Here is a 26,083-nt window from a genome sequence, read left to right as displayed (position 1 = left end):
CATGATTTTTCTGAAAAAAACAAAACAATGTATTGATAATCAAGTAAACCGAAGTTGATCAGTCCAGTAAGTTCATCTTGAAATATTACTTACAATATAAAGGCTATTCTTACATTTACTTTATAAAAATCAATAGATTTCGCAGCATAAAGACCCGAGCTGAAGGTGGAGGTTTGTACAATTATACTAAAAGACTTTTACTTGCTAAAAAATAGATATTTCAAGTCTTTATTTGTTATAATTTTGATGATTATGAGCTTACAGCTTATGAAAACCCCAAATTCAAAATTATAATATTGTGAAAAGGTTTTCATAAGCTGTAAGCCATAATCATCAAAATTATAACAAATAAAGGCTTGAAATATCTCACTTTGCATGTAATGAGTCTATATAATATATTAGTTTCACCTTTTAAGTTGAATTACTGAAATAAATGAACATTTGCATGATATTTTTCTAATTTCACCTGTATATTAAAGCCGATAAATAATGTATTATTTCCTTCAGCTGAGACACTTTAGATGTGCAATGTTCAACATCAGGGTTTTAAATAGCTTGAAATATGATTGAAATCACTTCAGAAAGGAAAATACAGTAAAGTGCAACATGTGCAGCACAAGTCTGTTATATAGGCAGCATAAAAGTATAATGAGAACATCATAATTGTGTGCTTGGGACATGGATTTTAATTGTGAGACTTTTGTTTTTGTAAGCAGGCTCTCAAAAATTATATAAAATTTGGATTTAGATTTATCGGCCAATATATCGGTTATCGGCTTTCAAATATAAAGAATTATCGGTATCGGACAAAATGTTCATATATTTGAATGCATCACTAATTAGAAGATCAAAATGACGTTTATCAGTCCTATTTGTAATTTGTGTATTAAATATGATGCAGTAGGCTTTATATGGTTAATGTGATTTCTATGTACAGAACGAACAGAACGTGTCTGCTAAATGACTAAATGTAAATGTTTAAAGGAGCACTCCACTTTTTTTGTAAATAGGCTCATTTTCCAGCTCCTCTAGAGTTAAACAGTTTTACCGTACTCGAATCCATTCAGCCGATCTCCGGGTCTGGCGGTAGCACTTTTAGCATAGCTTAGCATAGATCATTGAATCTGATTAGACCGTTAGCATCTGTCTCAAAAAAAAGGACCAAAGAGTTTCAATATTTTTCCCATTTAAAACTTGACTCTTCTGTAGTTACATCGTGTGCTAAGACCGACGGAAAATGAAAAGTTGTGTTTTTCTAGGCCAATATGACTAGGAACTATCCTCTCATTCCTGCGTAATAATCCAGGAACTGCTGCCGTACCAGCAGCGCAATGATATTTACTTTTTATATTTAACTTTTTATTTTCTGTCGGTCTTAGTACACGATGTAACTACAAAAGAGTCAAGCTTTAAAAAGGAAAAATATCTAAACTAATTTTTTTGAGAGAGATGCTAACGGTCTAATCAGATTCAATGATCTATGCTAAGCTATGCTAAAAGTGCTACCGCCAGACCCGGAGATCGGCTGAATGGATTCGAAAACGGTAAAACTGTTTAACTCTAGGGGAGCTGGGAAATTAGCCTATTCACAAAAAAAGTGGAGTGCTCCTTTAAAAGGGCAAGTGATGTCACTGACCTGTCTGAAGCAGCTGGGGGGGGCGGGAAGTGATGACGTCTCCTTTAAATACTCCTCCCACGAGAAGGACTCGGTCACTGCAGCAGAGAAACACACACACATGATCATCACCGAACTTCGGCTCTTAGAGATAGAGCGCATTTAGGCCACGCCCATCATCATCCTCGTCATTTCTGACTTTTTTTTACAAAAAACTAAACAATGTCTAAAAGCTGCTGTGTGACGGGGTGTACAGCAAACAAGCTAAACAACCCAGAACTACGTTTTTATAAACTGTTGACCCCAAAAAACAAGCGTTTCAGGACGTAAATGTGGATAGAGGCTGGAACGAATGCGCAAATTGTGGGATCCTGACACTCAGTATGCACTAGAAATACAGTTACGTGTGCAGTAAACATTTTATCACTGCTAAGTCAAATATCCAAAGCCAGTTTTATACATAATATTTCTGTAAGCTAAGCTATCCTGTCGCCGATTGGGCGTAAGTTCGTTCTCTCAGTAATATGACACGTGGCGTATCCACTTTTAAGTCCTTAAACGCTTGTTTTTTGGGGTCAACAGCTTATAAAAAACTTATTTCTGGGTTGTTTAGCTTGTTTGCTGTACAATCTGTCACACAGCAATGTTTAGATATTGTTTTGTTTTTGTTATAAGTCAGAAATGACGAGGAGGAAGCTTCACACAATACAAAGTCAATGGAGACGGTTGGATTGTTTTCAGATTATGTCGCTCAGTCTCTATGCTGACTCAGAGTGTGTGTGTGTGTGTGTGTGGTTACCTTTGACGGGTCCAGGACCTGTGAGAGACATGCTCCTGCCCGCTTTATCCTTCTTACTGTCTTTGTGATCTGCAGAGGAACGACACCAATCTCATGTAGAACATTTCTGATTTTAATCTTCTTGAAATGTAAGTATTGAGTTGTTTTCAGGGTGCTGGTAACACTTTACAGTGAGGTCGCATTTGTGAAGTAAGCATTAAGGTACGAGAGGCTGTGCTTTTATAAAACGGTTACCACACAATATAAAACACTCAAAAAAATGAACGAGGAAGGTTGTGCACTTTACATAATATATTTATATTTAGTATACTTATAATAATTCGCCTTTGGCTAAGCCACGCCCTAGAATGTAGATTGACCAATCACAGCGGAGCCAAGAACGAGTTCCCACAGAGGGTCCGACACTTTTTCACGGCGCTCCATTGACTTCAACGCAGGAGGCTCATATGTTTGGTCTCGGCAGGCTATTACGTCGTCGTTTTATAAAAAATATGGTTAAACGTTGTGCCTGGGGCATTTGTAACACAGATACGCGTTTCCCAGAGAGGTTGGAGGGGGTGTCCGTTTTTTTCCCCTTTCCAAAACCGAAGTTAAATACTGACAAGTGTCGTCTTTGGATTAAACTGTGTGGACGTCCTCTCAGTCAGCGAAACCCCTCAAGGATCAACAAGCTCACCTTTGCTCTGACTAAGATACATTTACCTTTTAACCTTACTGTGAAGTTATACTAGTTAGACAGTTTTATGCTGGATTAGGTCATGATTTCGGTTCTCTGCCCTAATTGTTGCTACGCTAGCACACGCTGCTAATAAATACAACTTTATACTCGCGTTGTCCGTTTGCTTTGTAAATAATAACGATTATAGAAGTGAATAGAGACCCAGCTCTGCATGAACAGTGTTTCTCCTGATATTGTTGGTCACAGCCTCCGTCTCGATTAGGATATTCGGTGGTTCATGTTTTGACTGTGACCGTTATGCTTTTGCCTGTATTTGGATGCCTTGTTGCTGCTTGCGTTTCACCGTATGTCTTGAATAAAGCCTTCAAACGCACACTGCAGACACTTTTGCCTACTTCTATCGGACACTTTATTTGCTGCTTTATAAAAGTTTGATAAAATTCCAGCAGGAAGAGCCGTCACAGCATAAGCCATGTTGATACCAAACCAGAGCCCAGTTGAAGTTGTCGGAGGTAGCAACAGTAACTAAGGGGGGCGGGGCTTAGCCAAAGGTGAATTGTGTTTGTTGACTTGAAATGTTTTTTCTATTAAGGTCCATGTAATTATATCTCAACTTAACAGTACAAAATCCTAACGCGTTGTCTAAACACAAACCATTTATGTTAAGTAATAAATTCTTACATCCAGAAGGTGGCGGTATAGTGCGACGCCACCTGCCATTTTGCCCTAACTTAATTGGATTGTGTTCAATCTGCTTAAATATATGTAAAATTTAAATTTAGTACTTAATCCGTTACCGGTAAGCAAGTTCACCAAGCTCCCGATCTCACTCCTCAACACTGAATCCATCGAGTTCTTCCTCGGTGCCGCTTCTGAACAACTCCGCTAACTAGAGCGCCCTCTCGCGGCTGTTGACGGTAATGTTTTCTCTTGGTTCATCTCCGTCAGTATGAATTAATTTTGATATATAAGTCGCACCTGACTATAAGTCGCAGGACCAGCCAAACTATGAAAAAAATGTGTGACTTATAGTCCGGAAAATACGGTATTTTTAGGGAAACGCACGGCTAAAATAGTTCCAGGTCTTGACCGCATTACAGTTCCATATCACTTCGCCACATTACTTCAGTTATTTCAAAGGTCCTTACTGCCGACAACAGCAAAATAACCAAAACCCACAACGACACCCAAGCAAATAAATATGTGTGTGTGTGTTTTACCTTTCAGTAGCGTCCGGCCCATGTTGACCATTAACTCGTGAGATTCCTGAAGAGATCCGAGCGCTCGACCTGAGAGAGACACACACAAACACATGCAGATTTGTCAAATGGACATCTTTGTGCTACTTGTGGCGTGTTTTTAAAATGCTATGTGAAGTTAAAAGTAGTTAAAAATCAAGTGAGATGCATTTCAAACAGTAGTTGAATTCACAAACAATGCACAGAGTTTAAAAAGCTTGAATTTCTCCAATATTATGATTTTTTTTTTATTGTTGCAATTTATAAATGGGTCATGAAGGATGAATAGTACTTTGAAATGTTTTTTAAATCATTAATACTAGCAAATTACCACACATTTGATAAATATATGCTTACCAAGGCTGCATTTATTCAATCAAAAATACAGTAAAATTGTGAAATATTATTCTAATGTAAAACAGTTGTTTTCTGTGTGATTATATAGTAAGATTTAATTTATTCCTGTGATCAAAGCTGAATTTTCAGCATCATACCTCCAGTCTTCAGTGTCACATGATCCTTCAGAAATCATTCTAATATGATGATTTGATGCTCAAGAAACATTTATGATTATTATCAATGTTGAAATAGGTAGAAACCATTATAAACAACCATTCAAACATTTGGGGTAAGATTAAAACATTTTTAAAAAATCAATACTTTTATTGAGCAAGGACGCATTAAAACTGATAAAAAATAAAGATATAGGCTAACATTACAAAAGATTCTATTTCAAATAAATGTTGTTCTGTTTCCATATTAGACTGATTTCTGAAGGATCATGTGACACTTTGATCAGAGATATACATATATATATATATATTTTTTTTTTTTTCATAAGAAAATATGACTGCATTCAAAATCAAGAGAGAACCAACCAAATTGTAATAACTGATTATGCTGAAGTCAATGCTTTTTCCTATGAGCTTTTTGATGCATTATTCAAATAACCGGTAGCAGTAATTTTGTTGCAAATAATTTCATCAGATAAATACCTCAAATGTTGATAGTTTAATCAAACTTTTAGGTTCAATAAAAACAAAAATCCACTTCGGACGTCACTTTTGATCACAACTATAGCTCAATCTTTAGTAGCTTTAGTAAAAATGCATAATCAACCAAACGCCTATTTTTATGTTCCTCTTTTTAACAGGTAAAAGATTAAGATCTTGCAGACTCTCAGTTTCATGTGTGTGAGCGTCATGCTTCTCTCGAATGAGGCATGAAACACACACACACACACACACACACACACACACACACACACACACACACACACACACTCTGCTGAATGCCTTCTTGTTCAAGAGCGAAACTTCCCACAGCACACAAACAGACTCTTCCTGTCTAAAGCAAAGAAATGAATCTCCCGAACCGAGCGAACACCAGCGGATCGTTCCTGACATGAATATGACGACAATCAAGTGTCTTATTAGATTAGAAATTGAATCCACATGCCGGCAGACAATTATAGACAGAACAAATTAGTTCCTTATTTATGTCACGCAATTAAGAGTTCATTCCGCTTTGGTCTCATGTGAGCTTCCCGTTCTGTCGTTCATTTGCTCTTTCTGCCGTCACAACCGCTCGCTTTCACTCCGACTCTTCGCTGATGCTGTGAGGTGCTTCACTCCTGAGTCCCAGGCCACAGAATAATCACGGTTTCTGCTCAGCAGTCGCTGTCTCTCTAAACTAAAACCATTAAAAACACTCTCAAATCTTCAAACTAAAACACTAAATGATAAAAAATATATATATAAAAAAGTTATGCAAATTTTTTAAAGTTTAAAAATGTTTAATTTTATGTTTAATGTCTTATTTTATTACAGCTAGCTGCCCAAGGCAGCAGTTCTTATTTTCGTTTAGTTGAAGTACTAAAATAAATAAAATAAAAGTGAGAAAACTGACTACAAATTTGACTATAAATTTAACTTAAATTCACATGAAAACCAGATATAAAATTTTAAATATTAATAAATGAAAAAAATAATATTATATTAAAATAACCTTTTCATTACTTCAAATACATATAATATATAAAAAGTTAAATAACAAAAACTAAATAAAAAACAAATAAAAGTGACAAAAACACAACAAGATGACTAAAATTTTAACCTAAATTCACATGAAAACTAAATATAAAAATTCAATTAAAAATGTAATTAATTTAATAGTATATTAATGATACTAAAATAACCTTTTAATTACTTCAAATATAACTATAACTAAATAAACTACAGTTAAAACTAAATAGACTACAACTTGAACTAAATAATAGAGATAGACTCTATTAGTTAAAAAACTAATAAAAGTGACAAAAATACAACAAGAACAAAATTCACATGAAAACAGTATTTGAAAATAACATAACATTAATACAAATATAATAACACTATAAATTACATGTCCATTACTTAAAATAAAACAAACATTAACTGAAATAAAATAGAAAAACAAACTTATTTTATTTCAGGCCACATTTCTCATTTTCATTTAGTTTAACTTGAAGTACTAAAATAACTAAAACTAAATAAACTAAAACTTAAATAAAAACTAAAGACATAAAACATACTAATAATGACAAAAACAATAAAATTACTAAAATTTTAAAAAGGGAAAAAAAATCTAATTTAAAATAATAACATAAACTATAATAGTTTATCAATGATCCTAAAATAACACTGTCTCGGACAGACAAGAGGAAAGCGTTTGCAGTGTTTTGTTTGAGTCCTTCAGTCGGGGTTAATAAAACCAGATTTAAGCGTTTTAACACTTTCTCAAAATCACAAGCTCCAATGTTGTTTTCATCAGAGAAAAAGTAATTTTACAAGCTACTTTAAAGGCTTCTGGAGAAGAACTAGTCACTGGACTTGACAAAGTTTCATGAGTTTTGTTTGAGACACTGAAGATGACGCTCTCAATTTAATAATTTATTATGAAGTTTTTACTTTTCAAGTACATTTTACTCACTCTTTGTTTGTACATTTTACTCAAACAATGTAGCACTGAATTTTAAATTGCACGGGTTACTTAGAAAAATATCATGTTACACTTTTGTAAGGCAACAATCATAGTTTTGAGTATGAATGGGTCATTTTGAATAGAAACTCCAGATGTCACAAAACCACAAAAGAGACAATTAAACAGTATACAACTAGAAAATAGTGAAAATGCAACCTAATTAATTATTCATGCCCCTACATAAGTTAAAAGTTATACATAAGTACAAGATTGAATTGAGTACTAATATAGAATTTTCTTATTTTTTTATATTCTTGCCTGAATTCTTGTTTTCAATTTAGAAAAAAAAAAATCACATTTGTTACATTTTTATTAGTGTACATAAGAAGTACTTTATTTTAAAAAAAATGTTTTTTAAATATATACTAAATTTATCTTTATCGTTCATCCGAACACAATGGATTTATTGGAACGATTTACATAAAAAAAAAAAATCAATATTCAATACACAGCACAAATGTATGTAAAATGGCTATGTCCAAAAGTTAGGACAAATTTAATTAAATGTCACAATTACAATCCAAAAAATTATTTTACACACAAATTACAAAGAACCTTCTGCTTTTATTAAATGTAAATAGTAATAAACTATAATAAAGAATCAACTATTTGATGATAAACAAATCAATAAGCAAAATTACTCTAATATTTGTCTGACAAACACTTATTTCAGTTGTTTGGCATCAGGATGATGAACTTACTGTCAAATGATAGTTTGTGACAAAACAAAAACAAAAAATATTAATTATTAATTATTATTAATATACATAAATATATATTTAGCTTGATTAACTGGACAGAACTCAGATACAAAGCTCCTAAACCTAACATAAGGAGTCATTATATTCCTGCAATGTTTAATAAAAATAATAAAATAATAAAAAATAATAGATAAAAATAATTTAAAAAGCAACTAAAACTAACAAAAATCATCTGTAAATCCTTCAAACAAAAACTGAATGTAACAATTTATATCAAAAAATTGGTTATCTGAAAAATCTATTCACCACATCCGTCTAAATATGTTTTTTACTTTGTTTTTATCTTAGCACACACTCAATTTAAGTAATTTTAAACGTAATATTCCAGCAGCCAGATCTGCCCTCTTATTCACCCGACAACATCCAGAAATCATTCAAAGACAAAAGCTTTGTTTAATAATTTCATTTCAGCAAACTGCTTCACTAAGATGATTTTTTTCAATGACGTGGCTCAAGTGACGGACAGGTGGGTGGGGCTTATTGGCTGATGCAGGTGTCATTTGTGTGGTGGGCGGGGCTTATTGGCTGATGCAGGTGTAATTTGTGTGGTGGGCGGGGTTTATTGGCTGATGCAGGTGTCATTTGTGTGTTGGGCGGGGCTTATTGGCTGATGCAGGTGTCAGTTCTGTGGTGGGCGGGGCTTATTGGCTAATGCAGGTGTCATTTGTGTTGTGGGTGGGGTTTATTGGCTAATGCAGGTGTCATTTGTGTGGTGGGCGGGGCTTTTTGGCTGATGCAGGTGTCATTTGTGTGGTGGGCGGGGCTTATTGGCTGATGCAGGTGTCATTTGTGTTGTGGGCGGGGCTTATTGGCTGATGCAGGTGTCATTTGTGTTGTGGGCGGGGCTTATTGGCTAATGCAGGTGTCAGTTGTGTGGTGGGTGAGGTTTATTGGCTAATGCAGGTGTCATTTGTGTGGTGGGCGGGGCTTATTGGCTAATGCAGGTGTCATTTGTGTGGTGGGTGGGGTTTATTGGCTAATGCAGGTGTCATTTGTGTAGTGGGCGGGGTTTATTGGCTAATCCAGTGTTGTGGGCGGGGTTTATTGGCTAATGCAGGTGTCATTTGTTTGGTGGGCGGGGTTTATTGGCTAATGCATGTGTCATTTGTGTGGTGGGTGGGGTTTATTGGCTAATGCAGGTGTAATTTGTGTTGTGGGCGGGGCTTATTGGCTGATGCAGGTGTCATTTGTGTAGTGGGCAGGGTTTATTGGCTAATGCAGTGTTGTGGGCGGGGTTTATTGGCTAATGCAGGTGTCATTTGTGTTGTGGGCGGGGTTTATTGGCTAATGCAGGTGTCATTTGTGTGGTGGGCAGGGCTTATTGGCTGATGCAGGTGTCAGTTGTGTTGTGGGCGGGGCTTATTGGCTGATGCAGGTGTCATTGGGTGTGGTGGGTGGGGTTTATCTGAGTTTCTCTAGCTTTTCATAATTCACAAAAAACAAACACGCTCTCAGCACTCTCATTTCCATGTTTGATTTCAAGCAGTTTGCATCATACCGCATGTGTTCCTGCCTCAGTAAGAAACAATAGCGCTCTCTCTCTCTCTCTCTCTCTCTCTCTCTCTCTCTCAAGCGCTCTCCATCTTTGAACATGAGACTAAATGAGTGTTATATTCAACACAAACAACCTCCACCTGAACAGAATATTCATTACAGCTGACACAAACAAAATACTAAAGAGAAATTTACATCACAAACAAACATCTGCACAAGCCCATTATCTCACATAAATAACAAACATTTTACAGTGATGTTACAAAATTAAACGTTTCATCTACGAACCAATGTTATTAACCACTAAAAACAGCTAGTTATTTTTACTATGATAACAACATGGTAACTCCACATTTGCCGTAACGGTTAAGAAAAAAGAACAAGAGGAAGATTCTGAAAGTTTCTTACACTGTTTGATGGAAATCCAATGTTAATTTATTATTAATTTATAGATTTTTTTATAGATAGGCCTACAACAGTTAAACCATAATAAATTATTGTGATCATTTTTGACACAAAAACATAATTATGCTACATTTTGAAGAACAAAAACACTAATAATAGAGAAGAACTTTAACCAGGGTTATTACTTTTATCATTTGTAAAAATATATTTCAATATTATTATATGTTATATATATGTATATACATATATAGATATAGATATATATAAGCAATAATATTATATTTGTTATAATAATTACAAACAAATAAATAAATAAAAGGATAATATATAACTTGTATATCTATATCTAGTAACAAATAGCTAATAACAAATATCAGCCCCACCCGATAAGAAAATTAGGCTGATATATTAAAGCAGATAAAATAATTCAGACTATTATTGATTATTGGCTTTCAAATATAAAAAAATTATCGGTTATCGAATCGGCTAAAATGTTCCCTATCGGAGCATCCCTGCTATGTATTACAGTAATTAATTAGTAACAAATACACTCATTGTCAAATACTTTTTCACTTTGTTTCCACATGAAAATCTATCATATAGATAGCAGTTATTAAGTATGGAAACATTTAGTATCCGAACCACATAAATTTAAAACAATGAACAGAATTAATGTTAAAAAGTATTTTTTTTCCAATTTTACCCTTACTAAACCAGTACCATGATACTAAGATCATCTGATTTATAACCTAGTATTAAATTATTACCATATCAAATTTTCAAGGTATTTATAAGGAACTTCTTGATACTTCAAAGAATATACCATAGTAAAAACATGGTAATTCAGTGGTTATTTTTAGTACATCATGTTAGCGCAAACTTTGTAAATGTTATCTGTTGTTTGAACTGTGTAAGTAAGCAGATATATACATTACTGACACTCAAATAAGATAAATAATGTATCTGAGATTGAATGATCGCTATCTGCGGGTGTTTACATTCGCCTGTGATTGACATCTGAAATAAAGGAAACGTCATCAGCGATGACGACACACCACTGATCATACACATCATCAACATCATAATGATCAATAGCAACGAAACACAAAACAAACACATGTTATTTTATCAGTCCCGCTCGGATCCACAAATACTTCTGATATAACAACATGAATAATCGCCACCAGCACAGAAAGAGTTGAACATCAGGCAAAACAAACGCCTAAATCATCACATATAGACTTTAAAAAGGATCATATTTCCCATGTAACATAACGATCAAACGCGTAACGTATGGAAGAAAATAAAATAAGTGTAGAAATGTCGACCAACCTTCGCAAATTTGTCGAAATGTAGTCAGAATTCAGCACTTTTCACAGCTCTCTGTCGCCATGTTTGAGGTCCGAACTGCGCATGCGCAGAGCCTGACCAGCGTTGCGCGCTCGCTTTCTCATACGCACACGTTTATTCTACTGAATTTGATTATGAAAGCCTTTCATTGAGTTTTTACTATTAATTTAATGTTAAGCCTGGTTTAGATTACGCTTATTATAATTATTTAATAATAATAATACATTAGGCTATTTAATTAATTCGCCATTACAGTTAGCCTGTAAATAACATGATCCTTTTGTCTGACTAAGATTTCACATAGCCTAATTATATGTGGGGGGGTTTTGCCAACTATTTTATTACGTGTGTGTTTTTTGTCAACTATTGATAATCAAATAAGTTGATTTATTTGTTGTTGTTTGTTCTTTTTCTCGGTATTGCGGTTTATCAGATGTGTGTGTGACATCAGGCTTCTGTGAGCTTTTATAGTGGAGGTGTGTGTGTGTATCTCTCTGACATTATAAGATATAAGGAAGACTAATACATGAACAGGACTTATAATAGATGTACTTATCGGGACTTAATCGGGTGGATGTGATGGACTTAGAATCTAAATCAATAATCAATATGTTGACTTTAAGAGACAATTGAGTTGTGAAGGTCAAGATGATCACTCCCGTCCCATTGGCTATTCAGAAGAAAATAACCATCTTGACCTTTACATTAAAAACTGTGCATATCGTCTGTGGAAGTCTCAGGACCAAAAAATGTTCGTCCAATCAAAAGGTTACTTTAAAAAAAAGTTGGGAAAAGTTATCTTTAACACTCTAAAAAAGTGCTGGTTGGTTTTAACACAATTTTGGGTCAAATACGGACAAACCCAAACGTTGGATCAAAAATGCAATTTAAAAATGTAACCCAAAATTTGACCCAAAATTGGGTTAAAACCACCCAGCATTTTTTTAGGGTGGACTCCCTAAAAAAGTAACTTCTAAAGTAGTTTGCTTACTTCGGCAATATATATATATATATTTTTTTTAATGAAACACAAATGTGGTTTATCTAAAATAATTTTTGCTTATTTTGATTATAAAAGGTCCGCAGCAAAGACATTGGTTACTCAAGTGAGATTAAAAGCATAAAAATTATTTTGTGGTGAAGTAAATACTACAGAAAAAAACAATGTAATTTAATGAAAAAGTTAGTTCAGGCAAGAATTGAACTAAGTCAATTCTATATACTCAATTCATGTGTGTAGAAATAAAAGCGTAAATAAATAAATATCAACGTTATAAAATTAAGTAAAACTACTCAACTTTTCTGATACTGGTGTTCCCATCATGCACTGGGCCTTGAATAATTAATGAGGTTGATTTCTCACTGTTTTCCAGCTGTATTTACACTGTTTATCATTTCTTACGTTGTTAGGATTAGTGACTTGCCATTTTGTGACATTTGGAGTTTATTTTCAAATCAAAATGACACATTCAAACACAAAAATGACCCATCAAATGTTACCGTCATTGTGTATGGTCTATCAAGTAGTCCTATTGAGATCTCTGCGTTGACGTAACAAAACATAGTTTTAGTAATGAATTTAAGGTATGGTGTTTCACACAATATCTATTATGTTTCTAAGTAAAGCTTATATTTTAAAAGTGTGGTTTAATTCAATGTTATATTGTTTGAGTGAAATGTCTTGCAAAGGAAGCTTCAACTAAATAGATATTACTCAACCTTTTGCCAAATTACAATAACTTATTTGTTATTTTAACTTAACTTTGCCAAGTATAGTTTACTTAATTCCATAAGTGAAATTGACTTAAAAAATATTTGTGCAAAAACTTGCCAAAGAAAAATTAAGTAATTTTTACGTATTTTTTTTTCCAGTGTATAATTTAACATTTATTTATTGCAGGTTTGTGTAATATTCTGGCCTTGCATTTCACTGTTTTTTTTTTTATTAATTGTGTGAACTGAATCTGTTTTTTTGTGTAAGTGAGATGAGTAAATTTACGTTTATTCTAAAACTATTCGACATGTTTACACGGCGAACACGACGCCACGATTCCTCTCAACATGGCGACAGGAGAGCTGTCAGTCAACACATGGAAAACAAAGTTGCATTACTTTTTTGAAAAAGTAACTCAGATATTTTGTTGTAAATTTAAAAGTAATGATTTAAATTTAAAAAAAGTTATCTAACTCAAGTGTAATGTGTAACCCCCCAACACTATCCCACAATTCAACTTGATTGTGACGTCAAAGCTTAACTGTAGTAATGTGTGATATTTTAAAGTCCCCCTGTGGTGAAAATCCAGCTTTTAATGTTGTTTATGTGTCTATGTGATGTTTTTAATTCACTGGTTTGTTCATTACTTCGAGATGGAATTCAAATGATATAATCAAATTAAATATAAAATTATTGATTTAAAGATGTTGATTATATGTAGAAACAATTAGCATATTATGCATACAAATATATTTTTTCCATCAGGAATTACACTAAACATGATTATTTAAAAACTAATTTAAAGTCTCCCTGTGGTGTAAATCCAGCTTTTAATGTTGTTTATGTGTGTATGTGGTGTTTTTAATCTGCTTTAACACACACCATGTGTAAGTTCATAAGTGGACAGCATTGCTGAGTATTTTCTGCTTAAAACTGCAGTGAACCAAAGACAGTCTCAAAAACACGGTTTGAAATCGCTGGTGTTTCTGACGTCACACACTACCTTGACCAATCAGATCAACGTGTGATCGTCAACCAGTGGATCTCTGAGTGAGTGAGTGAGTGGAGGCGGGGCTCATTTGCATATTCATAAAACGCAAGGGTGTCGAGTTACATTCAATATATTTTAAGCCATGAATATTTTTTTTTTCAAAGAAAAAACTTTTAAATATGTCATTTTGGTGATCAAAGATGAGTTTTAGGGATAAAAATATTGACTACAGGGGGACTTTATTTTGAGAATTAATTGCAAATTACAGTCAAAGTTTATACTATTGATTTTTTTTTTTTGTGAAATTAAATTTTTCTCCAACAGCTCATATGGATTTGACATATTTTCTCCAACAACTTATATGCATATAAAATGGTGCATAAAACATATTGTAAGTAAACTTAAGTAAGAGTTGTCGCTTTGGAGACGATCATGCTTTCAAAGCTAGCTTGCTATTGCTATAGTCTCTCTGAAATCACCTACCCTACCTTTAATTTTGTGTAAATACGTAAATGCCGGACTTATGACCCACTTCAACCCGTAATATCAAAGTATAATTGTAAATGCTGTGTAAAGCATTCATGCATGTAACAGACTGTGTAAAATGCCACTTCAGAAGTGCTTCTGTTCCACTAAACTCATCGAGGCTAATCCATTCTGAACGTTTCCAGTCTTTTATTTATCTTCCAAAACCAGATGCTGAAACAGACTGGATTTAAAATAGCATCATAGTCAAAGCCCAGAAGATTCAAACTCTTAAAATCTAACAAATTACCAAAAATAGTTATTATAGACTATTTGAATCCCAGTATCAATCTTTACAAATCTGTGAAGGACAGACAAAGCATTGTACAAAAGTTTTTGTTTTTTAATACAACGTTTCAAATTATTTTATATTTCCATCATTCATTGTATGTCATCTTTGTAAATAATCACTGTCCTTCATATATCCACTAGGTGGTGTGAGTGATTTGATCTGAAGGCACAAAAATAAACATGAAATTTATGGCATTCCATAACCAATATAAACCAGTGCTTTCAATGTATCGCGCATTTAATTTTTTAAAATATTTGAACACTAATGATAATAATGGTATGTCTTCATGTTTTTTTAATCATCAAATCATCATTTTAGAATGATTTCTGAAGGATCATGTGGAGTAATGATACTGAAAATTCAGATTTGATCACAGGAATAAATGACATTTTAACAATATATTCACATAGAAAACTGTTATTTTAAATTGTAATAATATTTCACAATATTTCAGTTTTTACTGTATTTGACAAACAGGTTTATAGGACTCTACTGTCTATATACATATATATATTAATTTACAAATCGAAATTCACTGAATTTGAAAACCCCTAAATTAAACCTCTAAATAAATAAACATATTATATTATATGATATTATATTATAGTATATAATAGTATATTATATAAATTATATTATATTATATAAATTTTAATTTAATTTAATTTAATTTAATTTAATTTAATATTAGCCTATATTATATTGTATTGTATTATATTATAGTATAGTATAGTATAGTATAGTATAGTATAGTATAGCATAGTATATTATATTAATTATATACATTTTATTTTATTTTATTTTATTTTATTTTATTACAGTGGTTCTGTTCTATGATGCCACAGTTTGCCACGCCCACATCGAGCTACTGGTCTCCTGATTGGTGAGTATCCCACAAAGGGGGCGTGTCTGTGACTGGCGTCAATCATTGGAATCGTCTCCAGCACTGACGCCAGTCTGAAACTGTTGCTGTTGTCGCGGGTGTGTTGAGGTTCACATACATCAGCGCGTTTGAGGATGTGAGTGTTTTATCGCGCGTCCTGGTCTCCGGAACGCGTAAGTACACACGACTCGTTTTTCTGATTCCCTTCGATTTATCATGATCATTTGAGGGGTATCATGCGTGTTTTGACTGCAGCACTTTGACATGCTGTTATACTGCGGCTCTGAGAGTGTTGTGGTATTCTGTGTCATAATTACAGTCTGTCAGGGCTGATGTGGGTGAAGTGCGTGGTTCAGATCCGTGTTTCTATGTGCGCGTGACTCCCACGCAACGCGAACCCGCTCAATGCGACGCAGAGACACAGAAACACACGCACACCGCGCGAGCTGGAGCTCGAGATGCGTGACTGAGTCTGGCACTGCATACATGACCGGTGTGCATTAGTCATATATGAACATATGAGCTCATCAACTCTCATATTTACACTCTTAAATCACTGTTATACCGTCATTTTACTTCAAAATAGGGTGTTTTCTCAATTATTGGTACTTAAATACTCCCAAAACACTCTAACAAGTGAATTTGGTTTCTACAGTACACTCTTAAAAATAACATTGGCATCTATGGATCCATTGAACAATCTTTAAAGGGATAGTTCACCCAAAAATGCTTTAATGTGAATAAAAGCCTGAATTAAATCAAATTTTACTTCAAAACTGGGTGTTTTCTCAATTATTGGTACTTAAATACTCCTAAAACACTCTCACAAGTTAAGTACAATTGTTTACTACAGTACACTCTTAAAAATAATGCTTCGTTAATGGCATCTATGGATCCATGATCAATCTTTAAAAGGATAGTTCAACCGAAAATGTATAAATGGGAATAAAAGCCTAAATTAAATCTGTTCATCATATAAAGCAATTGAGTTTCTTTAGAAAATTGAGTAACCGTTCAATTCATCTCTTTATGAACTTTTTTGAAGCATTAAAGTGGTAGTTGCATAGCTGTCAATGGAGGGACAGAGAGTCGTATGGGTTTGGAACAACATGAGGGCGAGTAAATAATGACAGAATATTAATTTTTGGGTGAACTAATAACCCTTTAACATTATCTATAGAATCTTTCCATTCCACAAAAGGTTCTTTATATTGGAAAATGGTTCTATTAAAATGTCACAAGAACTTCTTTAAAGAATTGTTCACTAAAAGGTTATTTGATGAACCAAAAAAAGGTTCTTCTCTGGTATTACGGCAAATTTTTAAAACATTTTTTATAATTAATTTTTTTGAAGAGTTTAACAATCTCCATCAGTGAACATGCATGAATCATTTTCATTTAAAATATGTTTTACTCAGACATTTTCACCAAAACATGTATTGTGTTACTGTTTACGAACATACAAGATGGAAATTACATTTTAAACACTTTTAGAAAACCCTGTCTTGATGAGTTTTTATGTAGCCTAAATGCACATAATTAAATAAAATTTTCACTTTTTTTTGCATAATTTGACAAAGTACATCTGAGGAAATTCAAGATCTTGGATGAGGGTAAAACAATAGAAATCTCCAGATAATAGGCATTTGATGGTTAGAAGTTTACAAGACAGTTTTAATGTGAACTTTATATCATAAAAATAAAAAAAGCTCCACTGGGACTTTTTAATATCTATTAGTATCTATCAATTAATATCTATACCGGTAATATCTCAAATCTGACAGTCACATTTGTCTGCTACAAATTACAGTTGTGTTGTAATTACTACTGTAAACGGTGTAATGAAATGAATGAGTGGCTGTTCCATTTAGTGCAATGACATTTGTAATATTTTACAGTAAAGTTTGAAGCTTGCAACGCCAAGGTCTTGGGTTTGAATCCCAGGTCTTGCATGAACCTCTTGCATGAATGCAATGAAAGTTTTACCACATCTCGGTTTCTTCTCATGCGTGACGGTGATTTAATAAATGCTGCTCGTTTGTAAACGGTGTTATGATGAGTTAATGGGTGCGTGATGTCTGATGAAGATCTTGAGGAGCTTTGGCCTTCGTCATCATGAGTGTTCAGTTTTTGAGGTCACGCTGACCTTGTTTACATGGAAAAGGACAGAAATCATTGTTTCTCTTCAGCTCTTATGTTACAGGCAAAAACTGCTGTGTTTTTATTTAAAAAACAACCAAAATCAACAAGTTAAAGGTGAAATGTCATTTTATTTATTGTATCCCAGATTAATATGCAACTATAAATAAACCATTCGTAGATTGATTCCACGGAAAGTGCTGAAAGTAAAACTGTTTGTTTGAGCATCACGACCAGCCCGAAACATTAGCTATTGACTCAACCAATGGCATGAGTTTGGGGGCGGGACTATCCGTTTGGCTGACCAATGGCAGAGCAGGGGAGTGTCCAGGAAACCTGTTTGAAACGGTCATCGTTTTTAAAGCTTTAAAATGCAACGTTTAGCCAGAAAAAAAAACCGTTCTCAAACATAAAAACATGCTTTAAAAAAAATACGGTAATGTACTGTATAACATATCGTCTGTTTTAAATCCGTATCTGAAGTGCAGCGCAGCCTCACGTGTCAAAACAAACTCCACGAGGCGTCAGTGATGGGTTTATTTGGCCTCTAGAGGGCGCTCTCGTACTGTCTAATGATATGAAAACACGTACGGTAATGTACTGTATAACATAACGTCTGTTTTAAATCCGTATCTGAAGTACAGCGCAGCCTCATGTGTCAAAACAAACTCCACGAGGCGTCATTAGTCAAACAATAGTTATTGACTCAACCAATGGCATGGGTTTGGGGGCGGGACTATCCGTTTGGCTGACCAATGGCAGATCAGGGTTCAGGGGAGTGTCCAGGAAACCAGTTTGAAACGGTCACTTAACGTTTAGTCAGTAAAATAAACAGTTCTCAAACATAAAAACATGCTTTAACACAAGTAAAGAAATGGACGATGCATACAGTTTATGTTTCTGTTCAGAAATGCACATGATTTCAGAAGGTCGTCATTATATTCAGTTCTGAAGGTGTTTATAGTATCAGGAGTCTCTTTTTTCCCCTCGTCCTCCTTACATGTTCTCATTTTGTGCGTCTGGGGACTGAACCCAGAAACACGGAGAGTTTATACGGTGGATCAGGAGTGTCGTCCAGGTAGATCTGCTTTAAGACCAGCTGAGAAGATCCTTTGTTTGTTTCTAGGACTCTCTTCGTGAGCAGTAACACACTGAACAGCCAAGCGCCTCTCAAACCTCCCTGCTTTTGCTTAATCGGCATTGCCAGGTTTTATTTATTTATGAATTAATATACAGGTGAAACTGGAAAAATTAGAATATGGTGCAAAAGTTCATTTATTTCAGTAATTCAACTTAAAAGGTGAAACTAATATATTATATAGACTCATTACATGCAAAGTGAGATATTTCAAGCCTTTATTTGTGTTAATTTTGATGATTATGGCTTACAGATTATGAAAACCCCAAATTCTGAATATTGTGAAAAGGTTTTCATAAGCTGTAAGCCATAATCATCAAAATTAACACAAATAAAGGCTTGAAATATCTCACTTTGCATGTAATGAGTCTATATAATATATTAGTTTCACCTTTTAAGTTGAATTACTGAAATAAATGACCTTTTGCACCATATTAAACATTTTCGAGTTTCACCTCTATGTAATATTTTGGGCAAATTTTATTTTTTATTAATTTATTTATTCACGTATTGGCAGATATTTGTAAAAATCCAGCTAAACTTTTTTTTTTTTATCTGTAAAAATGAATGAATTTAATCCGTATTGCCAGATATTTCTAGCATTTATTTATGTATTCATGAATTGGTATTGGCAGATATGTAATATTTCAGGCAAAATGTTTTTTTTTTTTTTTTATTCTTTACCAATCTTTGCTCGTGAAACCCGCGGCCTGGAGTGATGTGCTGTAAAGCTGCTGTGTTCTCTCCAGCCGGAGCGTTCGCCGGTCTGCCGTTTCTGACGTTTAAAGGCTGACGGCTGTATTTTTAGCTCTTTTCAGAGAGGCTTGATTGAATTAGTCCGAGTCCAGAGCTCATATGCTGTGAAAAACAGGCTGCTTTGGCATTTTTATTTGTTCATTTTTCTGTGGATGAGGAAGTGACAGCAGAATGACCTCCGTCGAGCTCTGAGCCGAGCCATTTACTCTCTCGGAAAGATCCATTAAGGTGAAAACACAGTTCTCAATGTAACTTAAACTTATTTTAACTGTGAATACATTTTTAGTCCCTGAGAACTTTTTGAATAAACCATTTTAAATGGATGACATTCATCATTTTTAATCCAAATGATCAACTAATCCATTGTTTTTTTAGCCCCTCCCCTCTTTTCTTGATCACATGACTTCATTCTGTAACGCCCACTTTTACATTGTTAAAAAAATCAGTCTGACTAACGTTCTTATTCTGATTAATTAACAGGTTTCACAATTTAAATGGGTTTTGTAAATAGTCGGATTGATTTTTGAATCTCGTTTAAAAAATCGACTAATCTTTATTCAAGTCATTTTGTTAAATGTTACATTTTCATATGTCAAATTCCCTGAACATGTTTATATTCAATCTTTGATCATATTCTGAATTGGAAAATCATTATAATACAGTTCATTCATTATTGGTCGCTTTTGAAAGACGCAAAATGTTTTTGAATGACTATCAGGTATAAACTATTTATATCAGTTACTGGATGATATATCAGATTTATTTATTTATTCGTGTATTTATTGGTATTGGCAGATATTTGTTATTTGCAGCTAAAATTTTTATTCGCCAGATATTTATTTATTGGCAGATATTTCAAGCATTTATTTATTTATGAATTGGTATTGGCAGATATGTAATATTTTGAGCAAAATGTATTAATGTATTTTTTATTTATTTAACCATATTGTGAGATATTTGATTTCAGTCACATTCCCACGATTAAAAATCATTATAATGAAGCTAAATATAAATTATGAGAAATAAAATTGAGTATTTGACCTCAAAAGAGCATTGAGCTTCTTATAGTCTTTATTTCATAACGACCAATCACTAATGTGAGCTTCATGCCATGTCGAGGTGTGTGTGTGTTTGTTTGTTTTCCTGATCCCATTTCTCAGTGTAATCGCACTGATGTGACGTGTCCGTCCCCCCCGAGTCCCAGACCTCACGTTCATCACTGATTTGTTGGCGTTTTGGTCTAAAGTGATGACATGCACAGCTCTGTGCCAGCGGAAACACACGCTCACACACAGACGAAACATAAAGACGTCCATCTGTTTGTGTGTAGTGCACGTACTGAGACCCAGAAAGACCAAATGGAGACTTTAATTTACATGACATGCTCCAGAAAAATCACATTGAGTCGAATTTTTCCCCAATTATTAATGAAAGACCTTTTTTTTTGTCACCAAATAGAATTGCAAAAATAATGATTGTGTTTAAACAGGTTATCAGAATGTTTTTTAGTCTCCAGTCCTAAATGATCTATATTAAAACATTGATATAGGAGAATTTGTCTCCTGATGTTTCTCCTACATAAAGACGGCAGCAATCTCACATTAGTTTGGGGCTTATGGTTTTTGGCCACCATATCTCAGCAGCACCAGAAGATCAGATCTCTCTATGCTAATGTTTGCAGTTCCCTTTGGTGCTGTTCTCCACTAATACACCATCTAGTCAACAATTTAATTACTGTATAATGAAATGAAAACACGTACGGTAATGTACTGTATAACATAACATCTGTTTTAAATCCGTATCTGAAGTGCAGCGCAGCCTCACGTGTCAAAACAAACTCCTCGAGGCGTCAGTGATGGGTTTATTTGGCCTCTAGAGGGCGCTCTCGTTCTGTATAATGATGTGAAAACACGTACGGTAATGTACTGTATAACATAATGTCTGTTTTAAATCTGTATCTAAAGTGCAGTGCAGCCTCGCGCGTCAAAACAAACTCCACGAGGCGTCAGTGATGGGTTTATTTGGCCTCTAGAGGTTGCTGTCGTTCTGTATAATGACATGAAAACACGTACGGTAATGTACTGTATAACATAATGTCTGTTTTAAATCTGTATCTAAAGTGCAGTGCAGCCTCGCGCGTCAAAACAAACTCCTCGAGGCGTCAGTGATGGGTTTATTTGGCCTCTAGAGGGTGCTGTCGTTCTGTATAATGACATGAAAACACGTACGGTAATGTACTGTATAACATAATGTCTGTTTTAAATCTGTATCTAAAGTGCAGCGCAGCCTCACGTGTCAAAACAAACTCCACGAGGCGTCAGTGATGGGTTTATTTGGCCTCTAGAGGGTGCTGTCGTTCTGTATAATGATATGAAAACACGTACAGTAATGTACTGTATAACATATCGTCTGTTTTAAATCTGTATCTAAAGTGCAGCGCAGCCTCGCGTGTCAAAACAAACTCCACGAGGAGTCAGTGATGGGTTTATTTGGCCTCTAGAGGGCGCTCTCGTACTGTATAATGAAATGAAAACACGTACGGTAATGTACTGTATAACATAATGTCTGTTTTAAATCTGTATCTAAAGTGCAGCGCAGCCTCGCGTGTCAAAACAAACTCCACGAGGCGTCAGTGATGGGTTTATTTGGCCTCTAGAGGGCGCTCTCGTACTGTATAATGATATGAAAACACGTACGGTAATGTACTGTATAACATAACGTCTGTTTTAAATCTTTATCTAAAGTGCAGCGCAGCCTCGCGCGTCAAAACAAACTCCACGAGGCGTCAGTGATGGGTTTATTTGGCCTCTAGAGGGCGCTCTCGTACTGTATAATCACAGCAGACGCTTCTCAGCCGATCCAGCAACAGACGCAACACGGAAAAACCATCGGAATGGACTTTTGCCCAAACCGATTGATCCAGCAATCGGTTATCGGTGCCGATTAATCGGCAAAACCAATCAATCGGTCGACCTTTATATATCAGTATTGACAGATGTTAATTTTTAGACAGATTTATTTATTTGGTTCTTGCTGATATTTTGGGCAATATTTATTGAATTATTTATTTAATCAGTAGTGGCAATTTTGCATATATTTTATATTTTGGGCAATATTTATTGAATTATTTATGTTCAATTATTAAATTAGTTAATTTCTTCTATAAAGCAGTTCTGCAGAAAACAGTGATGTCATCGTCCAGCTCAGTTCAGTTCTCATGGTGTCAGTACAGTCGGATCTATAACATTGTTAAATATATTAAATAAGAATATTGAATAATTTATTTAATCGGTAGTGGCAATTTTGCAGTAATTTGTTATTTTAAGTGGAGATCGACCAAAAATAGTTTTTACCGATATTGATGCATAACTAGACTATCAATTGAGGGACAGAAATCTCTCTTTCATTTAAGTTAAAAGATCCTAAAATATAAAATCTATAAAAATAAAGTCTTACGGGGTTGGAACGACATGAGGGAGAGTACTTAATGACAGAATATTAATTTTTGGGTGAACTAATAACCCTTTAAGCATTTTTCCATAATCGAATATCGGTTTCGTAATATCGGATTCACCGATAAATGGCGCCATCTTGTGGGTGTTTTGAGGCCGCCATTAAAGCACTGCGGTCAACAATGGTGTTCACAGGTAAAGTTACTTGCTTTGCTTTAATTAATAAACTTTATTTACCATACCAGCCATTAATGCACATGTATCAGTTCTGCATATCGGTTATTGGCCATAAAAAAATGCTAATTGTATCGGTTATTAAACAAATCTGCAATATTTTATCAATAACATTGGCAGATATTTGAAATTTCAGAGATTGCTTATTTTACAGTCTCTCTATTGGCAAATACTTGATTTATCAGGTGAAATGGACACTAGCATGCTGTCTGGTTGAACTTCTTAAATGATATCGGTTTTACCGATATTGATGCATAACTAGACTATTAATCATTTGTGTTCCGAAAATTAATGAAAGTCTTACGGGTTTGGACATGAGGGTGAGTAATTAATGACAGAATTTTAATTTTTGGGTGAGCTAATAACCCTTTAAGCATTTTTCCATAATCGAATATCGGTTTTGTAATATCGGATTCATGGCGCCATTTTGTGGGCGTTTTGAGGGTAGACGAGTCCACAATGGTGTTCACTGGTAAAGTAATTTGCTTTGCTTTAATTAATAAACTTTATTTACTATAACGGCCATTAATGCACAAATGTCAAGTCTGCATATCGGTTATTGGGCATTTATTAAATGCTAATATCGGTAAAAAAATAAATAAAAAAGGCAATATTTTACAAAAATTATATTTCAGATATTATTTATTTATTTGTTTTACAATCTCCATTGGCATATATTGATATTTATCAGGCGATATGGACTCTCTCTATAGAGAACACTAGCATGCTGTCTAGTTTAACTTCTTAAATGATGTCCCTGTAATCACTGGTGTTTTTGATCTGACTCTCTAATCTCAGTTCTGCATCTCTTACGCGAGCCGTGTGTTTCTCTGTGTGTTCTGGACACGTCGAGTCTCCTTCTCCTTCAGTTCAGCGTGTCGTTCTTTAATGGCTCTGAATATGCTTCTGCCGAGCACTATTTATAGCTGCATCCTAATTATCTGTGACCCACACGCGCACAAATACTTAACTCTGCCGCCACACATGAAACAGAACAAACCGGCACTGAGGAAACATTCGCTCCTTTGTGAGATGAAATAAGATTGTGCTGATGTTGGTTTTAGGATTCGTTGTTTTGTTTTGGAGAGCATTTGGTGAAACTGGTAAACAACCATCTAGCAACCCCCTAGAACACACTAGCAACCACATAGCAACCCCCTAGAACACACTAGCAACCACATAGCAACCCCCTAGAACACACTAGCAACCACATAGCAACCCCCTAGAACACACTAGCAACCACATAGCAACCACCTAGAACACACTAGCAACCACCTAGCAACCCCTTAGAACACAATAGCAACCCCCTAGAACATACTAGCAACCACCTAGCAACCCCCTATAACACACTAGCAACCACATAGCAACCCCCTAGAACACACTAGCAACCACATAGCAACCCCCTAGAACACACTAGCAACCACATAGCAACCACCTAGAACACACTAGCAACCACCTAGCAACCCCTTAGAACACAATAGCAACCCCCTAGAACATACTAGCAACCACCTAGCAACCCCCTATAACACACTAGCAACCCCCTAGAACACACTAGCAACCCCCTAGCAACCCCCTAGAACACACTAGCAACCCCCTAGAACACACTAGCAACCACATAGCAACCACTTAGCAACCCTCTAGAACACACTAGCAACCACATAGCAACCCCCTAGAACACACTAGCACCTAGCAACCCCCTAGAACACACTAGCAAACACATAGCAACCACCTAGCAACCCCCCTAGAACACACTAGCAACCCACAACCACATAGCGACGCACTATAGAAACCATTTGGTCAGGTTTGATTTGGACGGCAGATGCTGGATTACTATCCACCGTAAAGATGTCTATCTATGCAGATATTTTATGTATTTGTTTAATTGGTATAGTCAGATGTTTTATATTTCCGGCAATATTTATTTATTTGTTTGTTTGCTTATTTTTTATTCATTTATTTACTTATCGATATTGACAGTTTTTTTAAAAAATATTTTCAGCAATATTTTATTAATTTATTTAATAATTTATTTAAATAATATTGGTATTGTCAAATATTTGATATTTACAGCAATATTTTTTTTTCTTATTTTATTTATTTACTTTTGTAATTATCGGTATTGAAAGATATTTAATATTTCTAGCAATATTTTATATATTTATGTAATCGGTATTGTGATATTTCTGGTAATATTTATTTATTTGCTTATTTCATTATCGGTATTGACAGGAAATATTTAATTGGTATTGTCAAATATTTATATTTACGGCAATATTTATTTATTTGCTTTATTTATTTACTTATGTAATTATCATATTGACAGATATTTCATATTTCTAGCAATATTTTATAGATTTATGTAATTAGTATTGTCAGATATTTGATATTTCCAGCAATATTTATATAATTAATTGTTTTCTAATAATAGGTGTCAGATATTTGATATTTTGGGCAATATTTATTGGCAGTGATGTCACATGTTTAACATCCCCACAGTAGTTTGAACATCTGTCGTGTGTGTTTCCTCAGGTGTGTGTGTGACAGACATCCTCATCATGCTCAGAGTCTCTGGTGATCCCGCCATCCCATGATTCCAC

At 34.5% G+C, this 26,083-nt stretch overlaps 2 protein-coding genes across 6 annotated transcripts in view; one reads left to right on the top strand and one right to left on the bottom strand.

Annotated features, from left to right (window-relative positions):
* Positions 1–11,483, bottom strand: part of LOC306986386 (polycomb protein SCMH1) — a 40,248-nt gene extending 28,765 nt beyond the window's left edge. Inside the window, exons 1-4 of one of the 2 annotated variants that reach the window (XM_079589584.1) lie at positions 11,345–11,483; positions 4,314–4,382; positions 2,415–2,483; positions 1,637–1,713 (exon numbers count right to left, since the gene is read on the bottom strand). In XM_079589584.1, the coding sequence (XP_079445710.1) occupies positions 1,637–1,713; positions 2,415–2,483; positions 4,314–4,344 (177 nt within the window). In that variant the 5' untranslated portion in view covers positions 4,345–4,382; positions 11,345–11,483. The remainder of the gene's footprint in view (positions 1–1,636; positions 1,714–2,414; positions 2,484–4,313; positions 4,383–11,344) is intronic. The other variant, XM_079589583.1, reaches the window with a different exon arrangement.
* A 4,301-nt stretch (positions 11,484–15,784) lies between these two features.
* Positions 15,785–26,083, top strand: part of LOC306986385 (cyclin-dependent kinase-like 5) — a 73,660-nt gene continuing 63,361 nt past the window's right edge. For 2 of the 4 annotated variants that reach the window (XM_079589582.1, XM_079589581.1), the window contains exons 1-2: positions 15,835–15,940; positions 26,016–26,083. The exon at positions 26,016–26,083 is cut by the window's right edge and continues 120 nt beyond it. The gene's annotated coding sequence lies outside the window, so the exon portion shown is untranslated. Of the gene's footprint in view, positions 15,941–26,015 lie in introns of all 4 variants that reach the window. The other 2 variants (XM_079589580.1, XM_079589579.1) reach the window with 2 other exon arrangements.

Source organism: Phoxinus phoxinus (genome assembly GCF_949152265.1).
Source record: "Phoxinus phoxinus genome assembly, chromosome: 18".
NCBI classification, from domain to species: Eukaryota; Metazoa; Chordata; class Actinopteri; order Cypriniformes; family Leuciscidae; genus Phoxinus; species Phoxinus phoxinus.
The sequence above is the reverse complement of the archived record's forward strand: the minus strand, read 5'-3'. Positions and strand labels throughout refer to the sequence as shown.